Source organism: Siniperca chuatsi, linkage group LG2, assembly GCF_020085105.1.
Source record: "Siniperca chuatsi isolate FFG_IHB_CAS linkage group LG2, ASM2008510v1, whole genome shotgun sequence".
Lineage (NCBI taxonomy): Eukaryota > Metazoa > Chordata > Actinopteri > Centrarchiformes > Sinipercidae > Siniperca > Siniperca chuatsi.
Window position 1 is genome coordinate 20,644,243 of NC_058043.1, and position 24,387 is coordinate 20,668,629.

The 24,387-nt window shown below is 40.2% G+C and overlaps 2 protein-coding genes across 3 annotated transcripts; both read left to right on the forward strand.

Annotated features, from left to right (window-relative positions):
• Positions 1 to 5,425: 5,425 nt before the first annotated feature.
• LOC122867726 (proline/arginine-rich end leucine-rich repeat protein) lies at positions 5,426 to 17,340 on the forward strand. 2 transcript variants are annotated; one of them, XM_044178897.1, is made up of 7 exons: positions 5,426 to 5,561; positions 10,700 to 11,135; positions 11,223 to 11,408; positions 11,534 to 11,691; positions 11,818 to 12,014; positions 16,304 to 16,379; positions 16,522 to 17,340. In XM_044178897.1, the coding sequence occupies exons 2-7, from the start codon at positions 10,704 to 10,706 to the stop codon at positions 16,610 to 16,612; spliced, it is 1,140 nt and encodes a 379-aa protein (XP_044034832.1). In that variant the 5' UTR covers positions 5,426 to 5,561; positions 10,700 to 10,703; the 3' UTR covers positions 16,613 to 17,340. The 2 variants fall into 2 exon arrangements, with proteins under 2 accessions (XP_044034832.1, XP_044034827.1); XM_044178892.1 differs by having other exon boundaries at positions 5,464 to 5,557.
• A 1,799-nt stretch (positions 17,341 to 19,139) lies between these two features.
• On the forward strand, positions 19,140 to 21,737 carry il19l (interleukin 19 like). The gene is made up of 6 exons (XM_044178909.1): positions 19,140 to 19,448; positions 19,746 to 19,910; positions 20,039 to 20,101; positions 20,267 to 20,419; positions 20,510 to 20,572; positions 20,848 to 21,737. Exons 2-6 carry the CDS (start codon positions 19,758 to 19,760, stop codon positions 20,938 to 20,940), a joined length of 525 nt encoding a protein of 174 aa, XP_044034844.1. The 5' UTR covers positions 19,140 to 19,448; positions 19,746 to 19,757; the 3' UTR covers positions 20,941 to 21,737.
• Positions 21,738 to 24,387: the final 2,650 nt, after the last annotated feature.

The following is a 24,387-nucleotide window of genomic DNA, read 5'->3' on the forward strand; positions in this document are numbered from 1 at the left end:
GTAAGCTTGAAAAACAGCAAACTGAAAATATGCTACTATGAGGTAGATTCACTGAAAATCTTTACTCAAGTAAAAGTACAATTACTCCCATAAAAAATTGTAAAAGTAAAAATTATCATTTGACAAACCTACTCAAGTAAAAGTAAAAAAGTACTTGGTCAATAAACTACTCAAAATAGTTACTTTGTGTTTTAATATTTTTAGTGTGTGTGTGGGCCAGAGCTCTTCACAAGTCATTTTATGCAAATCCAAGTCAGGTCTCAAGCCTCTTCTTGGAATAATGAGTGTTACATCTGCTGTGCATCAGGTTAGAAATAGCCACTGTGCAACATGGTTATTTATTTCTATTGAATGCACTTTGCTTTGCATGTTAATTATCTCTTATTTAGCTATTTCTGTTTAATACAATTTTTTATTTAGTTTTTTAATCTACATGAAGGCATCTGTAAGATCACTTTAAAATATCATTGCTAGCTGCCTAGTCTACTATTGATGCCTGCATCTGTTGTTATCTTGATACGGACATGGAGCCAACCAAACCACTTGCTTCGATATGAAGGGCACTGCATGTGATTTGCCTTCTCCAATAGCACAGGCACCCAATACAATATGATTATTCCTGAAGCATTTATGAACATAATCTTTACAATGTAAAGAATTACTGGGCAACAACCCGGGAGCAACTCATTGTTGAATGAAGTAAGCCTATATATAGAGGGAGACCTGTGCACCAACAGTAAAGCTCAACAGGACTGTTTTATCCACCCATATTTGCTCTCTCCCTACGTTTCTCAAAAATGAATGTTTCCTGAATGAATAACAACTGGTAGGCTACTGAGTGAAAGCCAAGATCAGTTTCACTGGCAACATTCTATTTAATGAATTCACCATCAGACATCGCTGTAAAACAAACAGCAACCAATGCGAATTGGAGAAAAGAAATAGGCTAATTTCCATCAAAAGAAAGCCATGCTCTGTGCAACAAGAGGATTCTGTTAATATATCAGAATCAATCCAATAATCATCTGACTTAGATGTTTAGACAGTGCGTAGCCTACATTTGTTCTGCATAGACTATATACGCTTTTAATACGCCATTAATGGAAAGTGAAAGCTTGTGAAAGGGCGATGCAGGCTGCTTTCCAACCAGTGGCATCGTGTGCAGTTACATTAGTAGAACAACCAAACCTTAAACTGAGCAGGTATTTGCCAGATTTTCTCAATTTTTGCATTTGCCCAGCTTATTAATAATATCTGGCACAAGCGCATGTCTCTTTGTACCACAAGGGAGACCATTTAAAGCTCTCCTGCGTAACCGCGTGCACACAGCTTGGATGACAGCTCATTTCGGTTTCTGTAGCAAAATGTATAATAGATAACAGATTAGTTGTAACAAAGGTATAAATGGCAAATGTAGCTAAGTTAAAAGTAGATAACTGGCCCAAAAAATACTTGAGTAAAAAGTACAGTTTTAAAAAAGACTGTGAAAAGTTACCATTACTAAAAAAACCTAGGCTTTTTTAGGTCAGTATATAATATGTAGTCTTGCAAAACAACGTATTACTCCCAAGTATTTTAAGTGTATTATGAGCACTACATACTGTAGGCTACTACAGTTGCCTGGAAATCGTTGCTTGGCAAAAACTGCTGTGATTAATTGCAAAGCACTAATTAATTTCAGATATAATCAAAATGATGTGGGGAAGAAGCAATAATAAAAAACAACTGTACATGATGCCTGAACCACATGAAAACCAGTACTGGTACGACACGTTTTGGGTGTTTTTATTGAAAGACATGGAAAGCCCATATATTTCACGCAGTTTAAACAAATCAAAATTTCACCAGACAAGCTGGCTTCATCAAGGTTTCTGATATGACCGTGCAAACACTGCCAATATAGGATGAGTTCAATCCAGCATTCACGGTCATCTGAACGCAGCCAGCTGTGGATTAGACCTGGTCACACCAACCCTATTACATTAATGCATATCAAAGAGAAAAACAGAATTTAAACATCATTCATTTTTCTAATCCTGAAAAGTCCAATCCTGAAAAAATAAGTTATAAGTTATTCCAAGAATTTCGTCACTGTTCTCTCACACACTGAGCTGACCAATTGTAACTTAAGCTCATCAGATTGTGTGTAAACAGTGTGTGAGCTGAAGCCTGACTGGGTGGGATAATGTTTGACTTAATGCACGATGGATGAGCTTTGATTTGGAAACGTCCACTATCCAGGTGGCTTCCTTTTAGTGACTTGCTTAACAATATGCTTACTTGAGAAAGTACTCTTCAGTTAATAGCATGCGTAGTATGATCTCATGCATGATGTAATGCTTCTCAGTCTCATCAGCTGCCTTTGGGATCAACATCTACTGATGGTGTTATAACATTTTCATTTTATTGATATGATGACCGCACGACGACGATTGCACAAAAGACACATGGTTTAAATCTATTAGAAGGGAGATTTTACAATTCACTGGTATTTATTTGATTGACAGAAACTAATTTTTAGCAATGTCATAATGACAGAAATATCTGTGTCCTATTCTTAGGCAGGTTCTAGGTGGTGTAGCTAACAGCATGAAAACTGAACATAAACTCCATGCACTTTATCTTTGGTAGATAACATAAGCAGTGAAGGGAGCCAATCAGTGTGCGGCTGAACATTTATGCTCCAAATCCCTCTGTCATATTCCTATAAACACCCTGCATCGTTTTAAGAACAACAAAGTTTATTCCCGATTAATGCAATAATAATGTCATTTGTGAAATCATGAAATGATTTATGAGATAATAAATTTGTATTTGTATGAAAATTTTCAAGGGCAAACACGTTACATGAAAGACTGCTACCATTTGCCAGGGTGGACATGCAAAGCTGTTGATTTTGACTTTACTTTGGAAAGGAGAAACTGGGTGCGGCCTACAGAACTTATGTATGTATACACAATCTGTAGAAGATGCTGTATTATCTTGTTGCAGCAGTACAACACATCAGAAAGTTGTCTGTAAATGTTGGGGAGAATATTAGTATTCCTCTGGGAAAATTTTCTGGCTGAAGCTCATGCGCGTCTCCTTTAAATCAAACAGTTCAATCATCCAAGTCACTCTGTAGATGACAGAACAGGCCATTTTTGGAAAGTTCTCAGATTATTATACAAACCAAGTCATTTTGGGCTGGAGCCTGAGCCTGCCTCGCTCTCTCCATCAGCTTGGAAAACTGCCGTATGTAACTGTATACTGCAGTATGTAATTGCAATAAGGACTGCTGCTTAAAGATTAGCTGCAGTAAAAGCAGGTCCTCTGCCCTTTAAATATCTGTCTTCTTGAATCAACAGGTTGAATTTAGCCCTGAAAAATAGAGCACTGACAATCCAACCATCTCTGTCCAGGCTCATTGTGTGTCTGAATGTGCAGGCCAAACAGTTACATTCCACAGGGCATGTGACTCAGTTTTCACATGAAAAATCACACCACACAGTTTTATCCTCAAAGGTTAGCTAGTCAAGCTTTAATAAACACAATACGAAAACACAATACATAAAAAATGCATTCTTGGGATGGCAGATACATGTATAGTATGGGCAGAATCATGGACGGATTGTGAGTTGATGGGCAGACTGCAATGCCAGAACACTCTCTTTAAAGTTGTCATGGTGGCTTGTTTCCTGAGACAACTTGAAAGCAAATGTTTAGGTGATTGTAAGTTGAATTAATCAGTTTAATGGAGAAATAATAAACAAAGTAGTGCTTTCATGCTAGCAGGCCTATAAAGATTCAGGTAAGTATGATTTAGACAGCAAAATTAAAACAATATAGGGGGTGGACATTGTCTTTTATGTCTAAAACCTCGGGCATCTCTGGCAAAGTTTAACTTGCATCATGATAAAGCTGTTTATTTTGGCATAACCTGCCATTCTCTTCTTATAATGTGTCCACCATTTGTTGGACTGGATAATGGAGTAAATTGCCATTATTATGTCCTAATAATACTAAGTAGTCATTAAAAGAGTGGAACTGGTAATTCTTCGTGTTTCTCTGTCTCCAGTTAATCTGACACAGGCACACACTGTTTTGTCTGAGCTACCTCCCTTGTTGTTTGGGCTCCTGATTCGCAGCTCATTTTGCTTGCATTAAATGGCTTGTACCCTGCATTTGTTGGCCACATCTGTAGAGAGAGCGCTGCAGCCACAGCCTGTCACTGTCAGCACAATGCCAAACAGTAGCTAGATACCAACTATTTGTGGCAGACCACTTCATTCAGAGAATCACCTTTGCTTTAATTTTCTAGTTTATTCAGTTAAAACTTTACTGTTCTGAATTCATTTAACAGACACGGTACGCGTTAAACCAAATCGTGTGACATCGTTGTTAAAGAGCAACTATTTCCAATGATGTCATCCCTTTAGGCAGCACCAAATAAAAACGCTTAGAGAGAAATTAGGTCACTCCAGTTGATCAGAGGAGTCATTAAATAGCATTCTAGGACCCTCTCTTAAATGGTAGCAGGGAAGATGAGAGAGAAAATCAACCACCTAAAAAGTGACACCAGTCTGGACCAGATGTTTGGCCCAGCTGAGCTCAGTGTCTCAAACCTGGTGGCTGAGTGAAGAGGAGACAGGAGTATAGTGGGGAGAACTAATGAAAAGAAAAAGAAAGTGGGAGAAGAAGGAACATGTGTGTACATGTGTGTCAGAAGCTGTTCCCCATATGTTCCCCATATTATACTTCAGCTGCAGCTCACTCTACAGGAATGCGGGACAGCAAACACATGTCCACTTCCTAACCTCCAGTGACACACACACACACACACACACACACACACACATAGAGGCTCTACACTTTGTTAATCACAGTGCCACTTCCTACCCCATGCCTCAGCTGGACCTCAGTAATCAGATTGTTTGAGTTTACTGATGCTGGAGGGAGAAAAATCCTCCAGGACATTTAACTGACACAGAAGAGTCAGCGGAGAGATGCTGCTAATGAAAAGCACATGATTGGATGTGAGTGCAGTCATCTAAACAATAGTGGGGTGGGTGGGAGACAGAGGAGAGATGCAATTATAGCTGGGCTTTCCCTAACAGAGGTCCAGTGTTCACAGCATTTTTCAAAGATTTCTGATATAGAAACACATGCTTGTGCGTACACACAAATATGCAAACATGTGCTCTCGTTTTTTGTCTATTTGAGACAAACATTCTCATGCCATGCTGCAACAGAAGAAAATAATACACAACTGTGACACAGTTCAGAAACATGAAAAAGCCCGCAGTCTTCCAGAAGGAATTAAGATTAAACCTCACTGGCCCTGAGCCGAGCAGAGGGGGAGAAAGAACCACTGTGACCTTCAGAGGGAAAAAAGCCAGGGAACCAACCCAACAGGCATGCTTGTCCACCAAAGGAGAGAGAGAGAGGGGAGGGTTAGGGACGGAGAGAAACAGAGGAAGGGAGAGAGAGAGAGGGAGGGGAAGGAAAAGAGTGAGAGAGGCAGACAGAAGAAAAGACACAAAACTTGTGACTTGACAAAAGAGGGCAGGTACAAGAGGCAGGTAAGAAACTTTATTTGTTGTTTTCAGGGGGCTGTAGTAGATGGGACATGATCAATAAGATAAGGATGCAGGCAGGAGTGTGTTTGTGTGTGAAACAGAGACAGGCAGACAGAGCAATGTGTGTGTGTGTGTGTGTTTGTGGATTAAGGGGGAATCCTGGCACAGGCGCAACTAAGCCATGCTGGTGTGTTTCTATAGAAACGCTGCGCCATACAAAGTGGTACTCTGTCATCCAGGGAGCTGCCACACACTTTGACTCTACTGCTTTTCTCCACTCCTGCGCACTCACCTTGATTTCAGCTTTTTCCATCAGTGCGCAAGGGCAGCAGCAGCTGCAGTACAGTTAAAATATGGAAAGGGAAGCTTCAGTCACGCTTATGAAAACTCCCTGTTGCTCACTTTGGCTGGTGGAGAAGAATCTTTATTCTTGAAGCTCATCAGATGGATCCTCAAGTAATTTCAAGGCAGTACACAAACAAGGAATCTTTGCTTAAGTAAAGTTAATTACTTTACTTACTCTGCAGTGAAGTTGTAATTTTAATTATTTTGTCAGTACAACTTCCGATGGATCATATTCCTGGACTGGTGTTAACCAAAGGCCCAAATAAAACTTAAAAAATGTATCTGGAAATGTGAAAAAAAGTGTAGGCATGCGCAAAAATCACAGGCTGTGATGAATCACTGTTTTCTAAGAGGGTTGAACTTATAAAAATCCTTCTGTGAAGTGTGTGAAGAATGTAAAAGGAAAACAACAAATCGATCTAGGCTGAGCTGGCTGATGATCAGGACAAAGAAGCAGTGGTAACTGGAGCACACAGTTCTGTTTTTCTACTCTCAGTTTACTTTAAATTATACAAATTTTACTTTACTTTATTAACAAATTAATTCACTTGTTTTTGTCACCTTCTAACACCTTCACTACACATCCAGACTGATGTACCATAGATGTAGATCCAGTCTTTGCTCAGCCCCTGCAGGACTGCCCCACCCGCATGAGGAAATGTTTTGGCAATCTTGTAATACTAATGCAGAATATCTGCTGGTGATGAGGGTTTCAAAAGTAGGGCAGATACTTCTGTATTTCCAGTGCATGTCTACCTAGCAATTTTAACATTAAGTCCATCTTTTAGTTAAGGTGAACTTATCTGCCCCTAACTGTGTTTTAGATACATAGAGATGAGTCATAAGATGCAATTTATATGCCGTCACATATATCATCATTTATGTTATTTGGAGATTTTTTTGTAATTGTGTTGATTAGACACAGATATTTTCAGATATCTGAGTTAGATTTCTGAATTCTACTGTGCACGACGTGGCTGTTATTCAAGGCTTTTTTTAGCGGTACTAAACAGTGGTGATCATTTTCAGTTAAAGGAATGACTGTGTCTGGAGTGTCTGTTCTGCCAAAACAAGACTAATATGAAATGGAGAGAGCTCATCATCAAGGAAATGTACGAAAGAGCTTCGTTGGAAGGCTACTCAAAAAAGAGAGTTATGTTTTCTTTACTCTCCTGACACACATAGACATAAACAGCAGTAGAGATTTACAGCTCTGATGTTGACTGAAGATATTAATAACTCCTCTGAAGATCTCTCAAGTGGACTTGCACCCAATATTAGTGCTCTAATAGTGCTAAAATGTAAAATATCTAAACTGTAGTTTTCACGTGCAAACATAGCAGCAGTTCAAAATATCAATTGACAATCAATAATATTAATAATAATAATATCTTGGTCTTAGATGTCAAAAAGCACAATTAAGACATATGTAATCATGAGATAAGTAAATATTTTTAATGATATGTTTTTTATGATATTTATGTTTGAGTCATGGCTAGTCTTAAGTTTAGTGGGCATATTTGGAATTTACATTTTAGATAAGGAAAACTGAATTGTAGACGAGGTTCACTATACACTGTTGACCTTTGAAATAGCAGCTGAGAAAACATTCTCACCAATAGGTCCATTTAGTAGCTGTTCTGGGGCTTTCGGTCATATCACACATGAGCTTCACATGAGCTTCATCAGCAGATGTAGTTTTGCCAGTTTGTCATGGAATTGTGATTCTACAAGTCCATGACAACTGGGCAAACTGCATCTGCTATACAGATATAATATGATCAAAAGCTCCAGGACACCTACTAAATGGACCTTGAGGAGGATCCAATTAAATAGCACAATATTTTTTGGTTTTAAAGTCAGAGTGTAATAAAAAACATTAATTAGTTAATAATGGCTAGGAATAAATTAATTACAGTCATCTGTAATGTGAATCTGGTCAATGTTTGATGGTGGTTTGCCATCCTGACCGGCAGAGATGTAATACTGTACAGGGATCTCTGACCACTACAATGAGTGTAGTTTTCACACTGATCAGATTTGCATATTGAGGTTACAAATAACAAACCAATGAGTCAGCCATCTTTGACTTTCAGTATTTAGTTGCAGCACGAGGGAAAGGAAAGATGGTTCTGGTTTTGAACAAGGGGCTGGGAGGCTCTGGGTGGCTGAGAGGGAAAAGGAAGGGCAGTGCCAGGGAACGTTGTCAGAGAAAAGTTCAGTTTTGTTTTTCCAGGCAGGACAGATTCTGGCTCTGGGCCCCATTCCTGCCCTGTGATTCATATGTGATGTTTATCAAATTGGCTGGAGGCTTGCCTAACTGGAGGAAAGTGAGTGGAAACTAATGGTGCATTTGTGGCAGAGCATTATGTATTTTGACAGCTGTGTGGTGATTATTTACAGCAGGCTTATGCTGATGAGATACAATGCACAGTGCAAAGAAACAAACACACAATCTAAAACTTCAGGATTAATAGATGAGTGAGTTTATCTCTACTGTGTGTGTGTATATATATCTTTCAGTCTCAGTCGGAGGGCACGGAGGTCATTACATTGTACACACACAGGAGCTAAGCCGATTTAAGTTGCACACATCTGTTTTTGGACATATTTTTAAAAGGTCATCAAGTAGGCCAACAGCACACCTTAAATTACCTCCCCTCTGCTCACCTCAAACTCTTGGGTGTCTCTCGGATGAGTCCTTATACCATCAACATGCTAAAATAGCCAAAGTAGAAACTAATGTAAAAGGTTAAAGTTCCACTCCAGACACATTTTAAAGTATGTAAAAAAATACACTGTGATTAATATTTTGTTTAAAATGTTTTTCCCACGTAAAAAGTATAAAAAGAAATCTAAAATTGGGCCTGGAAGCACATCTACTCTTTCTCCGTCATTGAGCAATTCTGGCACTATGAATGTCCCGTCCACTACCGCTGCTGGTTACGTTGTCCAGTGTTAGGTTGACCGATGCGGGTGAAAGCATGGATGTGGGTAATAGAGCGGTGCGCGTCAAGATGGCTAGGAAACACTTGAGACATTCAGCAATACATGTTTGAGCCTCAGAACCCACATGAAGAATCTATTATGCACCAAAATAGATAAATAATAAGATTGTTAGCTTGTAACTGGCAGTGGGTGACACAGCGTTAGTGGTTGTGAAACATACAATAATATCTGCTAAGATGTTACAGTGTGTTCGTATTGTTATGTAATGTTAGTAGACAGTGGAAGTAGCAGGCCTGTCACAATAATTACGTTATCGACTTATCGTACGATATATACAATATGTAATTATCGCCTGTCATGATAGACTTATCGTTTATGGACATGATCTTGATCATTTTTGCTAACCTTGATATTGCCCTTTGTGATTACATGCATTTTTATTGACATAAGAATGTCACCAACATTTTAGCCAACATGATGCCAGAATAAACAGTAGGTTTTTCCCACCAAAGAATTAATGACTTCTTAACCTACCCCTGTGCCAAATGTTTAGTATTTATTTAAGAGTCCATTTCATTTATTGTTTTGGTTGTTTGGTTATATTTACGTTTTTATTTAGGATGTTTTAACATTTTTTCACATTCCAATTCTTATATTCTTAAGATTTTTCACTTAAAAAGGGTGTACTTGTATTATTATGCTTATATCAGTGGCATAAAATGGTCTTAAAATGACAATGTAATTTATCACAATTATTTCGGTGACAAAATATCGTCCAGCAAAAGTAGTTATCGTGACAGGCCTAAGTGGAAGGAAGCTCAAGGGTCCGGTTTACATCCAAAACCTGCACACTACCATGTTTGGTGTCAAAACTCTCATTCTCTGTACTGACAAGTCTGCTCTGCGCTGGAGTTTTCGGGTTTCTTTGTGGGTGGCATTGCAATTGGCTTTAGAGTAGGTTTGAATCTGAACTGGTCAGATGATTCAGCTCGATGTGTTGTTTCAAAAATCCGTGACCAATCAGATTCTGTGACCCAAAACACTGGCATGCCGGCTGCCGCAAAATACAGCGCGTGAGTGACTCTCGCGGGATTGAACAATGCTCACATTCACTAGTTGCAAACAGATACTTTCAGTTCACCAAAAACATGAGCACGTTCAATGAACGGCACGCTTTGAGCACATTCATGCAAAACATTGGATACAAGTCAGTAAAATCAAAAAAAGTCTGACATTTTTGGGGACTTAACATAAGAGATTTTGAGTGGAGGGGTAATTACTCGCATGCAACATTTTTTGCATTTACCATGGTTTAACAGATACATATTGGCTCAATCAGAATCTCATTGGGATTTAGCCCAGTTTCCTTTGGGCCTCTCTGGGGTCAAAGAGCCTTAACCCACCAGAACTGCAGTTTTCTCACAACTCTCACTGTTGGCCAGTGTTGACAATCGAGCCTTTATCCAAAAACCATTCCTTTCCCCTCTCTCTAAGTACTAATTTCCTGTATCAGTATATCTGCCCCTCCTCCTGTTGAATTTAATCAGTGTAGTAAAAGTTCAGGCAGAAGACTGCTCAAGGTATAGGTTTGCAGTTTTACAGTCTCAGTGTTTTTATGGGTAAGATCCAAAAGAAACCAGATACTACTGTATTGGGCGGTTACAAAAAACAAAAACAAACAAACAAACAAACAAACAGGACCAATGAACATGTATTTCTGTTATTAAACTTTCTTTGTGGGTAGGATGAGCCGACCCTAACTAGCAGAACCAAAATGAAGTGTGTTGAAGTGTGTGTTGTGGGGAGGTTTTGTTCTCTCTCTTAACCAATCTACGAATCTGTCATAGGACCATGAAGGTCGGCACGGGACTCTTCTCTGCATTGGCTCTGTTCCTCCTGATGGGGGCAGTGTTCACCCAGAGATCTCGGCCAAAGAAGCCCACCAGGCGCCCAGCCACCACGAGGAAGCCTTCTGTCCCCCAGCCTGCTGTACCGGCACAGCCAGAACCCCAGGAGCCTACAGACTTCCCTCCACCCATCCTGGGACCACCCTCCATATTTCCTGACTGCCCCCGGGAATGTTTATGCTCCCCGAGCTATCCCAACTCTCTCAACTGTGAGAACCGGAACATCCGTGTGATCCCTGTCATCCCATCTAGAACCCATTACTTGTACCTGCAGAACAACTACATCTCAGAGGTGACGGCAGAGCCGTTCCTCAACGCCACTGATGTCCGCTGGATCAACTTAGCTAATAACCGCATTCATCGAATAAATAAACAGGTCAGAAAGATTCCTTGATTCATATTCATGATTTGAAAATACCATAATACCATCTAAAACTGTTTTCTGTATCTATCTCTTGTGCAGGTGTTTGAGAAGATACCAGCACTGCTGTACCTCTATGCGCAGCGTAACCAGCTGAAAGAGGTCCCTTCAGGTCTCCCAGCAAGCCTAGAACAGCTCCGCCTCGGTAGGAACCGTATTTCTAAGATCCCTGCCGGAGCCTTCAGCAAGATGGGGAACCTGACTCTGCTCGACCTATACCACAATCAGGTAAGCCTATGTTTAAGGGTACCTTTGTGAACATCTACTACACTGTGCTGTTTAGGTATGAGCAGTGTCAACCACCTGTATGCATTTCTGGAGCAAACATGAGTTTCTGATGACTTCTATTTCAGCTGAGTGACAGTGACCTGGGAAAGAACACATTTAAGGACCTGAAGAGCCTCATGCAGCTTAATGTAGCTCACAACGCCCTGAAAAAGATGCCTGCTGGAATACCTAATGGTGTTATACAGCTTTTCCTGGACAGGAACAGTATAGATGGCATCCCAAAGCAAGTATACTGGCACACTTTGTTACATAACCGATGACCACACGTGCATACACATTGCATGCATTATCAAACACTGGTTGGATGTCAGATTTTACAGTTCTTTTCATCCATTGTTCTCTTGTACAGAGACTACTTCAAAGAGTTCACTCACCTGGCGTTTGTGAGGCTGAACTACAATCAGCTGAGTGATAAAGGAGTTCCCAAGGATGTGTTCAAAATACCCACCCTGCTGGACCTCCAGCTGGCCCACAACCAGCTCGCTTCTGTTCCTCTCTTCAATGGTCACCTGGAGCAACTGCACCTCAATCACAACAGCATTGAGAGTAAGTTATCAGCACCATCTTAAGGATTTTGTGAGAGCTAGAAGAAACATGTCTGACAATTACATAATAAATGGCAATAATACTAATCATTACAAGACATTTAGTGTACGTAAAGCTGCACTAATTTTATAATAACAATGGATCAAATGACTACTGACATGGAATGCAAAAAGCTCATAATGACGAAGCCAAAGAGAATTATCACAAGACTCGGACGTTCCCCTGAGCTCTATGGAGCGTTTGTTATAATGATGCAAAAGGACCCAAATGCAGGACTCCAGGCAGGCTGGATGAATAAACAAAAAGCGAACTTTAATTACAAAAAGCTTTTTCCAGGCAACAAAAACAGAGGGAGCAGGCTGAAGCAAAAATCCAAGAACAAAGCAGTAGTACAAGACTAAAAACAAACCAGAATGGCACAAGTAATGCAGGCAAGAATACAGAGCAAACGCAGGACTGGGGATCAAACACAGACAACCTGACAACTGGCAGAAGGAAGACACATGGAAAGATAACTAGACAAAGGTGAAATTAATCAGGGTGAGGCAGACAATCAAAACTGGAGGGGAAAAAAACATAAAGGCAAGAAGTAAAGTACAAAACACAAGAGCAGAGGTGAGTATTACAAAATAAAACAGGAAATGACTAAACTCAAGACCCATAACCAGAATCAGAATCAGAAATACTTTATTGATCCCCGTAGGGAAACTCTTTGTTACAGTAGCTTGCCTTTACGTCAGTGCACACAGGAGAAAGTACTAAGAAAACGATATGATACACTATAAACACTATAAAACAGGTCAGAAAATAAATAAGTATCATGTCGGTAGTATGTATGAGATAAACTAAGTGTCGAGTACCAAGTGGGATTACTGGTTGATGATGAAAGTACAGTATAAAATACAATGTAACTAAATATGTAATAAGTAATAGTAATAAGCGGAGGTGCATGTACTGTCGGGAAAACTAATATTGCACAGGAGTAGTACACAGAATATTGCACAATTATTATTAATTATGGTGGAGATGTAATGCTCAATGTCCAGTTTAGTGACCTAGGGTCAAACAGACTCACCCTTAGAGGGAGGAGTTAAATAGTTTGATGGCCACAGGCAGGAATGACTTCCTGTGGCGATCTGTGGTGCTTTTTGGTGGGATGAGTCTTCCGCTGAAGGTGCTCCTTTGCTTGACCAGCACGTCATGGAGCGGGTGGGAGACACTGTCCAAGATGGCGTGTAGTTTGGCCAGCATCCTCCTCTCTGACACCACTGCCAGAGAGTCCAGCTCCACCCCCACAATGTCACTGGCCTTACGGATCAGTTTGTTGAGTCTGTTTGCGTCCGCTACCTTTGACCTGCTGCCCCAGCATGCAACAGCATACGGGATAGCACTGGCCACCATAGACTCATAAAACATCCTCAGCATTGTCCGGCAGATGTTGAAGGACCTCAGCCTCCTCAGAAAATAGAGGCGGCTCTGGCCCTTCCTGTAAACAGCTTGAGTGTTCTTGGTCCAGTCCAGTTTGCTATCTAAGTGTACACCCAGGTACTTGTAGTCCTCCACAATGTCCACACTGACCCCCTGGATGGAAACCGGGGTCGCTGGTGCCTTGGCCCTCCGTAGATCCACAACCAACTCCTTTGACTTTGTTGCATTGAGCTGCAGATGGTTCTGCTCACACCATGAAACAAAGTTCCCCACCACAGCCCTGTACTCCGTCTCATCACCACCGCTGATACATCCCACCACAGCAGAGTCATCAGAAAACTTCTGAAGGTGGCAGGACTGTGTGGTAGCTGAAGTCCGTGGTGTAGATGGTGAAGAGGAAGGGAGAGAGGACAGTCCCCTGAGGGGCCCCAGTGTTGCTGGCCACGCTGTCCGACACACAGTGCTGCAGGCGCACGTGCTGTGGTCTGCCAGTCAGGTAGTCCACAATCCAGGACACAAGGGGGGCATCCACCTACATCGCTGTCAGAACCATGACAGTTTTAGCATATTTCAGCTCATTATTTTGGCTTTACGGCCCACACCTTTACTGTTTTGTTTTACTCTCACTGCTCTCATCAACCTCATTTCTGGCGCTAAACAGGCAGTTGTTTTCAGTAAAAAAGCTTGGATAAACCCACTATACACTACCTGCCTGGCACCAAATGGCAGACAGACAAAGTTAGCGGCCAGCTGGTGAACACAATGGAGCATTTAGTAGCCACAGAGACAGATTTTTTTTCAGGAGTAGATGGAAACCAAAACAGACATCGAGATAATATTGGATTTATATTTATCAGGTCACCAGAAACACAATCCCAAATGAATGCTAATGTTGTTCTGTATCTGGATGTGTAAATATGCAACTGCTTGCAATAACATATTTGAAAGGTGATGATATGTCAATGTTGTGTTTACAGCTTGCTCTGCTGCCTCTAAGTGGCCAAAAATAATTTAATGCAGCTTTAATGTTGGCTTTTCAAATGTATTTTTTTTCAAGACCCTGCACACCTCCACAGATTTGTTTGTTATTTTCACTGACTAGAACCCTGCTCAGGTTGATGTTGGCCAGAACTATGCTTGGAGATACATGACGCCACCAAACATCATGTATTAACTAGAATGATAAAGGCGTAAGTTATACTGCCCTAACAAGTGACACAAAGCTGACAGTGTGGGAGATGTCACTCAAGCACAGTCTGTACATGCCTACACAGTCCTGAGAAAAAATCAGGTAGATTAAGTGAAAACACCTGGACCAGGGGTATGTGGGGGCTTTAAAACAAGGGCAACATAATTCTAATTTTTAGTTTGAGTTTGATTTCACTCCAACAAATCAGCTGACTATCAACTATCAGATTTTTCTGACATGAAACATTTTATCAACCAACTACTATGAAGGTCATAGCAAGCTCTGATTAACATCAGACTTCCTGAACTGAGTACATGTTCACTATAAGCTGAAATGTGTTTAATGAGTCAGTTGACTTCCCATAAACCTCATTAACCAAGTTTGTTTATGTGGCCTAATCTAATTTAACCCTAATATTAAATCACTTCACTAATCAATATGTGTAATGTGAAAGAAGTCACATTACCCAACTCTGCAGCTCTAAGAAGCTTTTTGGCCTCTTTTGGCTCAACAAATGTGTTGTCTGGTTGAGTCTCACTGCTCTAAACATCCCTGTCAAGCAAAAAAGCTTTAAAAATTACTTCACTACCTGTCCAATACCAGCGACTGATAAAGTTAGTAACTATGAAGTTGAACATCTAGCAAACTAAGGACCCAGATGTTTTTCTTAGGAATTAGTGGAGACTAAAACAATGCTAAAAAAGAGTGAATATTGCACTTACATTTCTCAGGTGGCCAGAAACATGACTCAAAATGAATGCTAATGTCACTCAATGCCTGATAAATGTGTAAATAGGCAAATGTTTGCTGACACGTTAGCTATAAAACTTTATTTGGTGATAATATTATAGGGCTGTTTCTATCATCTTATTTGTGTTCTTCTGCCCCCCAGTGGCTAAAGAATTATTAATGCAGCTTTAACCTTCTATATTTGCCTAATCCTAATTTATTTATTTTATTTATACACTTAGCACTTTACAATAGCATAGTTTATTGAAAACATGATGAATTTCTGATGATCATGAGCTGATATACTGTTGAATACAGTTTCTAAAGATTGTTTAGAGTCTAAATGAAGACAACTGAAACACATGTAATACCATAAAATCCACCACATTTATCTCAGTTGTTTTGGGAGCTAGTCATACTATCTTGAAGTAATATGGACACCAACACCAAGATAATCTTACTTCATAAAAATCTATCCGATTCTGAGCAAAGCAAACTGCTTTTCAGGCACCTCTGTTAAGAGTTTTTCTGTGTCAAGACTAAAGCTGAACAAGTTTTTGCTGACGTAAAGCTTTGCCTCAGGCTCGCAGAGTCAATAACATGCTTTAAATCACCCTTCAGAAGTGAATTCTAATGTGAGGCGTTTCCATGATAATTGCCTTTTATTAATTTCTCTTTGTTGTCTTGTCTGTAATTTTTTTATCCTCATTTGTTTTATTCCTGTTATACTGTGTGACCCCAGTTGTTTGCTTAACTGATGTGTCTTTTTTTTATCCCTCCCTTGTTTTAAAGTGCTAAATAAATCACCAAGATTAAATGATTAGTATTATAAACAAGACAAAATAATCAATCCTATTAAATTGTCAGATTTTTAATTCTTGCTTGTTTGAAGGAAAACAATATCTGAGGACTAGACATTCATGACTGTCTGTTTTCCCGACAGGCATCAATGGCACCCTGATCTGCCCACACAGCCTGCAGGCCGACCTAAGCGATGACAGTCTGGTGCCCAGACTAAGGTAAGTCACATTATGTCACATCTTGGCACTCAACAATACAAATTTGTACAGTGGCACCCTTTGACAGGAAGTTAATAGGAAAAAACAAATTCTGTTAATCATTGTGATGACATTAAGTTAAGTATCTCTTCTGTTGCATCAGGTACCTGCGCTTGGATGGAAATCACCTGAGCCCCCCCATCCCTCTGGATGTCATCATATGCTTCAGACACCTCCACTCTATTGTCATTTAGGAGAACCATGCCTAAAGGCCTGGGGGAATGCACACAGACACACACACACACACACACACACACACACACACACACACACACACACACACAGAGTCACTGTGTACAAATTGAATTTAAGGCAACACATGCTTGTGTGCTTGTGAGTAAGGCACAAGGTATATCCAACTGTGCATACTGTGGAACTGCGTTAGTGAAAGAGGGACTGTAAATAAATGAAAACAAACTGTAAAGCTTTGATAGTTCAAGCTTTTTAAGTTTAAGTTTCATTGTTGCCAGATTCAAGAGAATCAGAATATTGAACTACGAATCTACAAAGAGTGGATATACCAACATTTAGGGTTAGGTTTTTGTAGGAGTTACAGTTTATCATTTTTGTCATTTTTGTTTATTAAATTACAATGCAAAAAAAAGAGTAAAGCCTGAAAATACAGGTACATTGACAGACTTGCTACAGATATGGAGGGTAGTTATGTTCTCTAGCAGATGTGACCAGAGTAGAGCTGCCACCAAGGACAACAAACAGACCTGCAGTGGATGTCAGAAGAACTTATTTAAAACATAACTACCATGTAGTTGAAACTGTCCCAAATGTGCCTGTGATTTTCAAGGTACTCCATGTAAAAATGTCATTTTATTCTTTTTATTCTTAGTCTTCTGTATATTATTCTTCTGTATAAAGAAGCTTTGTAAAAATAATGGAAAATAAAAAACTTTCTTTGATCATTTGATCATGTTTGATGTTTAATTTAATTGAAATTACAAATTTCCCTTCTAGTATATGCTCCACTGATAACTCAGCACAGTCATTTTGGGAGGAAATCAGGTATGCAAAACTGAGGAAAGTCAGATTCTGTTTTAGAGTGGGATTTTCCTTAAAGGTACCCTGTGGAGTTTTTGACCATTAGTAGCGCTATGGAGCGATGTTTTCACTAGTGGGTCCCTGTTTAGTTTGTAGCGTGCACCTGCATCACGACACACACATTATAGCAAAGAGTAATAATGGTTACAAATACACCATTTAGCGCACAGTCCTTGTATTAGTTCAAGCCAATGGTTCCCAACCTGTGGGGCAGGATCCCCTAAGGCAGGGCTATTCAATTACAAATTCAGTTGGGCCAGATTTTAAAAAAGGAAATGTAGATGGGACAGACATTTTCAGCAGCCTATTTATTTTTTTCAGGGGTAAACTGACGTTTTTCATTGTCACATTTAGGTTTCATGGTTGACAGAGACATATATTTTCAGCAGAGCACTTCCCTACTTGTGACTGTCAATAGCCAGATGTTTTGAAAAGCTACTAAGCGTGGTCGGAACTGACATGAGAAAACGCTGATTTGTGAACGATATGATTAGCGGTGTCGCTACATCCGTAAAACATCCTGCCCGATCGGTACTGCGCATGTGCAACTCTCAGCAGAGATGAGAAGGAAGCGAGATGGCTACTTCCACACACTAGCCTATAGATGTAGTTTACTTATTTTGTCATATATCAGATTTATTTATGCTGGGCCACTTGGAGGTTGCTTCCAGGCCGGATGTGGCCAATTGAGAAGGCCTGGCCTAAGGGGACACAAAATAATTTGCAGGATTGTTGCACTGTAATGTAAGGTGTTTCTGTTATTTTGTCCACTGCTGATATACAAGATCTTTCTGTTACTTCTGTGACAGTAAAGATGTGGCTTGTGTAAAAGCGACTGTAACTCAAACTCAGAAAAATGTAACACGTACTTTGTATTAAAGTAGTAAAAGTGTATTGTATGAACAGGAATATCTTAGACCAGTAGGCGATATATTCACCAGCTGTTGAAGCAGTGTCACAGAGCCAGATACTTGTGACTTGGATCATTAGAGGTTTTTCAAAAAGCTTTGTGACGACCTCTCGTGGTTAGAAAAGGAGCATTAAGCATTCCTGAGCTGGGGAGTGCTGTCAGCAATTTTTTACTACACACTTACATTTACATGTACCTCCTGGAGGGAAATTTGCCATTTCCTTATTTATAGTTATATAGATTCTATTGATTGACTTCATATTCTTCCATGAACATGGGTTATTCCTGTTTCCATTGGACTTCCCTGCTCAGAATTCTTTCCACTGCAAGTACATTTTCAGCAGTCGTCAAATGTGAACCTGGCCGGGCAAGCAGGTGAGCAGGTCCGGTAGGTGTTTCTGATCAGGACTTGTCTGACAGGAGTGAAGTCATTGCCAGTGAGAGTGCTCCTCTGGGAAAACGAGTAGGGGTATGTCTTACACTGTGCTGAAGGAGGTTATATTTTCAGTATATTGCTGAACAGCTATACAACACTAGTGATCGGTTGCAGATCTATGAGAACACAAAAGTAAGTTGTTATTTGTGCAAAACACAACTTTCTTATGTTTCACCCTAAAACAATATAAGCAGCACATTTTAAAAGATCATTAGCCAAATGATGCAGTGAGTACTTTTTAGCGAGGAACACGCAGCTGAATAAATTAACACTGTAGATTAATGACGACACTCTAACAAATGACTCGTTAAATAATTACACAGCACATCACTGACGGTGTGTTTCTCTACAATGACCACACATCAGGGATGAGGAAATGTTCAATCATTTCTTTTCCCTTTCTTCTAATCAGGTATTGAGACATCAGCTGGCAGTTCCTCTAATTGCAACATACTTCCTCCTCCTGTAAACCAAGTTGTGTGCATGTGCATGTGTGTGTGTGTGTGTGTGTGTGTGTGTAAGCTGTGCAACACCTGGTAAAATCCCCCTCACTCCACTATAAGAGGAGACAGCATGGAGACAGAGAGGCACATCTTCCCAAGGACTCTTCCTCTGAGTTACCAACACACAGGTGAGTCTACACACAGGTGGTGCTGGTCGGGGTCATGGTGGTGGTACCTGAATGTCACAATGGCTGTTTGCTTGCTTGTTGGATGGACTTACAACAGAATAGGAAAGTCAACTAGGATGGGAGAATATATTCAAATGCTATGCCATTTTTAAGCACATTTCATATGCTCTAAATGGTTACATGAATGTTTTACTATAATATTAGTTTTTTGACAGAAAAAATAGTTTTATTAATTGATTAATTGTTTATGTCATTTATTAAGTAAGAGATTTTAACAAACAAAATGTCGTCTGTTAGCTTTCCCAACAGATGATGAAGATGCTGCTTGGCTGCTCTCTCTGCCTGCTCCTCCTGGGTCTGAGTAAACTGGTGGAGAGCCGAACTTTGCATATGGGCAGCTGCTCTGTCAATGTTCACACGCACGAACTGCGCAAATATTACTCTGCCATACGATCACATGCGGTGAGTTTAATGCGGATACACTCTCAAAACCACTAACTAAATCAACAAATGCAGCCACCTCATCCTTAACCATCCCTAATTTGCAGACACAGGCAATCACTTTACTCTCTGTGGTCTTTGCATTACAGATAGCAGGAGACAGTGAGATCGGAGTTAAATTTCTGGACAAAACATTGATTAGGAATGTTCAGGTGAGTCTTTGCATTGTTTTTACCATGTAGTGCTGGTTATGTTCTGTCCATCCTTATTTTCTATTTCAAATTTTGAATGTTTCTCTGCTCAAGCCCTTATGAACAGTAAATGAGAAAACAATTTGTGAGAGCTGCTGTAATCTGACCTTTGTGTGACTCTATCAGGAGGGGCAGACATGCTGTTTCCTGCGACTCGTGCTGCGTTTCTACGTTGAGAGAGTGTTCAGCAACTACGCCTCTTCTGAGCCACAGCAGCAACGCTGCTCCAGCGCTCTGGCCAACGCTTTTGTCAGCATCAGGAGAGACATACACAAATGTGTAAGTTAGTTGTTCAACGATAGAATGTGCTTTAATTAAAAACAGCAATAAGTTGTATTAATAATTGTAATTGTCCTTCCTTCTGTTCAGCACTGCCACTGTGGAGAGGAAACACAGAGAACAGTTGACTCACTGCATGCTGAGTTTATCAAGGTATGTAATATGCAGAATAACCACTCACTGAACAAAAAGAAAGTGATATAAATTAACTTTTGCCAAGGTGCTATGGTCAGAATCATTTAGCAGTGTTAATAGAACATATTACATGCCTATATAAGTAATGGGCTTGAAAGATGCGACTCCTCACAATCACCCTAGCTGTAGCAACCAAACTCCACTAACAAGACAAAACAAACAGAAAAATGTCTCTATACAGTTATGCTCATTATTAAATCCACTGTTCTCTCTTTCTCCTTCACTCTGAGCAGCTGGAAATAAACCCGGCAGCAAAGAAAGCTGTGGGAGAGCTGGACACTGTGCTGGAGTGGCTGGAGGGACTCAGCCAGAAAACACACATATGATCAGACGGATGCTCAGCAAAATCAACGCTGTGATCCTAAAGTTCCTGCTGTTTATGAGTCCCTAAGCTAACATGAAAGATGTAACTCTTGACCTGACATTCCTTGTAAGCAGAGTGATGGTTAGAAATGTGTTCACATCACTTTTGTGCCATTGTATTTTTCTCTTTTTTGTTCTTGAATTAACTTAATGTGTGTGTGATCCACTAACATGTGGACTGAATGTTTTGATATAATATTTATGATAAGATATTTAGATTAGATGTTTATAATATACATGACTGTTTTTTATATTTATCAAAAATAGAATAATGTTAGGGTACTGTATGAGTGCTTCTATTGTAATGTTATTATGCAGACTAAAGACATGGTTTAATTTAAACTTTTTAATTGTAACAATAGTTTAATATCAACAGTAAAAAAATACTTTTACCTACAAACATTGAGTGTTTCAAAACATGTTTCTGTAACGTCATCAAATCAGAAAAGCAGATACACAGAGAACAAAACCACCCACCCACATGATTCTCATACTCTCTGGATGCCACACTGTCTGCTATTTAGCAGACCACTGGCTATTTCTGTCAAACACTCTTTTTTCACTGTGCTGTTAATCATAAAATGAGAAAGAAATTAAACTTAAACTAGAGAGTTCTAGCTAAATTAAACTCTAACTTTCGTTCTTTGAAAGTCATGTGGTCAGTTTGCTTTTTCATGGTCATATAATCTTTGCCGAAACCAGGAAATAACTTACAAATGAACTGCATGCTAAAATCAGTGTTGGAAGAAGTACTCAGATCTTTTACTTAAGTAAAAGTACCAATAAAGCAATGTAAAAAAATACTCTGTTACAAGTCCTGCATTTAATATCCTACTAAAAGTACAGAAGTATTATCAGCAATATGTACTTAAAGTATCAAAAGTAAAAGTACTCATTCTGCAATAAAATAGCTCCTGTACTTCAGATAGAGTTAGGTAGTTTAATCCAGTGGTTCCCAACCCAAGGGGTCACAAGCCACAAAGTTTGGGACCCACTGGTTTAATCTTTACCAATGGATTGCATTTTAAAAACTTATCATATAGTATTTTTCAGTGTAAAATCTTAATCTGCAAAGTAGCAATTAACTATAGCTGTCAGATGAATGTAGTGGAGTAAAAAGTACAATATTTCCCTGTGAATTGTAGTGGAGTACAGGTTTAAGGTCGCTTAAGATCAAAATACTCAAATAAAGTACAAATACCCCCAAATTGTACTGAAGTACAGAACTTACTACAGTAAACATATTTAGTTGCTTTCCTCCACTGTACTAAGCACTATACTAGCCTTCAGCCATTTGACTCCTAACAAATGGAACAGCCTCCCTGTTGACCTGAGGTCTTTCCCATCAAGGGCCCTGTGGGACATTTTCTTTGGAGCTCTTGAGATCTACATCAGTTGTACCAGTCTCATGGGAGGAGTAGCCCATGTGTGATGTATGAAACATGTTTAACCGTTTCTCTTCCAGTCAGTCTCCTCCTATCTGTCTTTTGGCTATAAATTAAGACAAGCGAGAGCCTAAATACATGCACTTTTCTCTTCTGAGCTCTTCAGCAAGATCCTACCAAGAAGATTTCTCCTCTCAGAAGTCAGAGAGCCTCTATGTCCATTAAGCCAGCAGCATCTGCACTCCTGAGGACTCCACTCTTCTCTTCTCTACATCCACAAGACTTCAGCAGGTTGTCAGCATGACTCCTCGGTCTCTCCTCCTGTCCATCCTGGTTCTCTTGTCTTTCTTCAGCACCGCCTATAGTCCGATGTGCAACTATAAGTGCTGCGTTTTTGTGGAGGGCTTCCCTGTCAGGCTCAAGAAGCTCTGAGAGGACTTTTCCCAGATCACAGATTACTATGTAAGTAATTTTTCCATGTAGCACTAACCCAGCTGCGTTAGTAATGGATTTACGAATAACTGGTGCAACCCAATCAGCAGTCCTCTCTATTAGGGATGGAAACTTAATTTCATGATATTGACATTTGAAAGCCATTTAACTGACTCCTCAAAAACAGGTAGGACCTGACACGAGAAATACCACTGCAGAGTGCCCATGGCAACATAAAATTTATTAAATTTATTAAGATTTAATTAATCTCTAAATTAAGGATATGAAGTCCAGGGATCGACAATGTGCCATACAGCCGAGCTATCGTGCCTTTCAGGAATACATGTGAAACTGTCAAAATATTCCCCACACTTTTTGACATGAGACAAAAGGCTGACTGTGACAGAGAGGGAAGAGGCCAGTGATGGCTCATAGGACAGGTCATAATATTGCATTAGTCAGTGATTCCTAAACTGCAGCAGCGTGCATAACCAGTTCTTGCAAAAGGGGAAGAGAAGGCATTCTGCTGCCTGCCCTGAGCTCTGCCTCTCAGGCTGCATACAAATCACAGCCAAGGACCGTTTCCTATTAATCATACTGTATTTAATTCATGAGGGTGGAGGAGGAGTTTGGGGTGAATTTAGGGCACTGACATCGTATTCTAATGAAGTGAAGTGAAAACAAGTGTCAATTAGTGATGAGGAGAGGAAGTGAGGTAAAGAAAGTGAGGTAGTAAAGAAAGGAAGAGACCAAAATAAAAGAATATAGGGGTTTACTTCAATATGAGTATGTATCATGAGTGTGTGAGAGCTGCTGCAATCTGATCTTTATTTGTCTTATCAGGAGGGCCAGATGTGCTGTTTCCTGAATCTCGTGCTATGTTTCTACATTCTCATCTCAGCCACAGCAGCAATGCTGCTCCAGCTCTGGCTAACGCTTTTGTCAGCATCAGGAGAGATATACATTGAAGCAAGATTTACCAACTGGGCAAAATGGGCAACTGCCCCGGAGCCCCAGACCTTGGGGGTCCCAAAAGTTCCCCAGGGTCACTGCATAGAGGGTGGTAGGTTAGGGGTCAATAGTGGCACAACACCAAATATTTGTCCTATAAGGTTAATCCAGCAATAATATACATTAATGTGTAATTTAGTTTATTGTATGAGGAAGTCTGGAGTGGCAGAGAAGTATGTTAGAGTGGTGCAGGACATGTATGAGAGCTGTAAGACCGTGGTGAGGTGTGCTGTAGGTGTGACAGGGGAGTTCAAGGTGGAGGTGGGTCTGCATCAAGGATCAGCTCTGAGCCCCTTCTTGTTTGCTCTGGTGATGGACAGGCTGACAGATGAGGTTAGACAGGAATCCCCATGGACTATGATGTTTGCGGATGATATTGTGATTTGTAGTGAGAGCAGGGAGTAGGTGGAGGAAAATCTAGAGAGATGGAGGTCTGCTCTGGAAAACAGAGGAATGAAGCTTAGCCACAGTAAGACAGAATACATGTGTGTCAATGAGAGGGACCCAGGTGGAACGGTGAGGTTACAGGGAGCAGAGGTGAAGAAGGTGCAGGACTTTAAGTACTTAGGGTCAACGGTTCAG

Coding starts and splice junctions, on each gene's coding strand:
- LOC122867726 (XM_044178897.1), top strand. CDS start 10,704: ATGAAGGTCGGCACGGGACTCTTCTCTGCATTGGCTCTGTTCCTCCTG. Junction 11,136..11,222: donor TTCATCGAATAAATAAACAG/GTCAGAAAGATT, acceptor TCTCTTGTGCAG/GTGTTTGAGAAGATACCAGC. Junction 11,692..11,817: donor AGTATAGATGGCATCCCAAA/GCAAGTATACTG, acceptor TCTCTTGTACAG/AGACTACTTCAAAGAGTTCA.
- il19l (XM_044178909.1), top strand. CDS start 19,758: ATGATGAAGATGCTGCTTGGCTGCTCTCTCTGCCTGCTCCTCCTGGGT. Junction 20,102..20,266: donor CATTGATTAGGAATGTTCAG/GTGAGTCTTTGC, acceptor TGACTCTATCAG/GAGGGGCAGACATGCTGTTT. Junction 20,420..20,509: donor GGAGAGACATACACAAATGT/GTAAGTTAGTTG, acceptor CCTTCTGTTCAG/CACTGCCACTGTGGAGAGGA.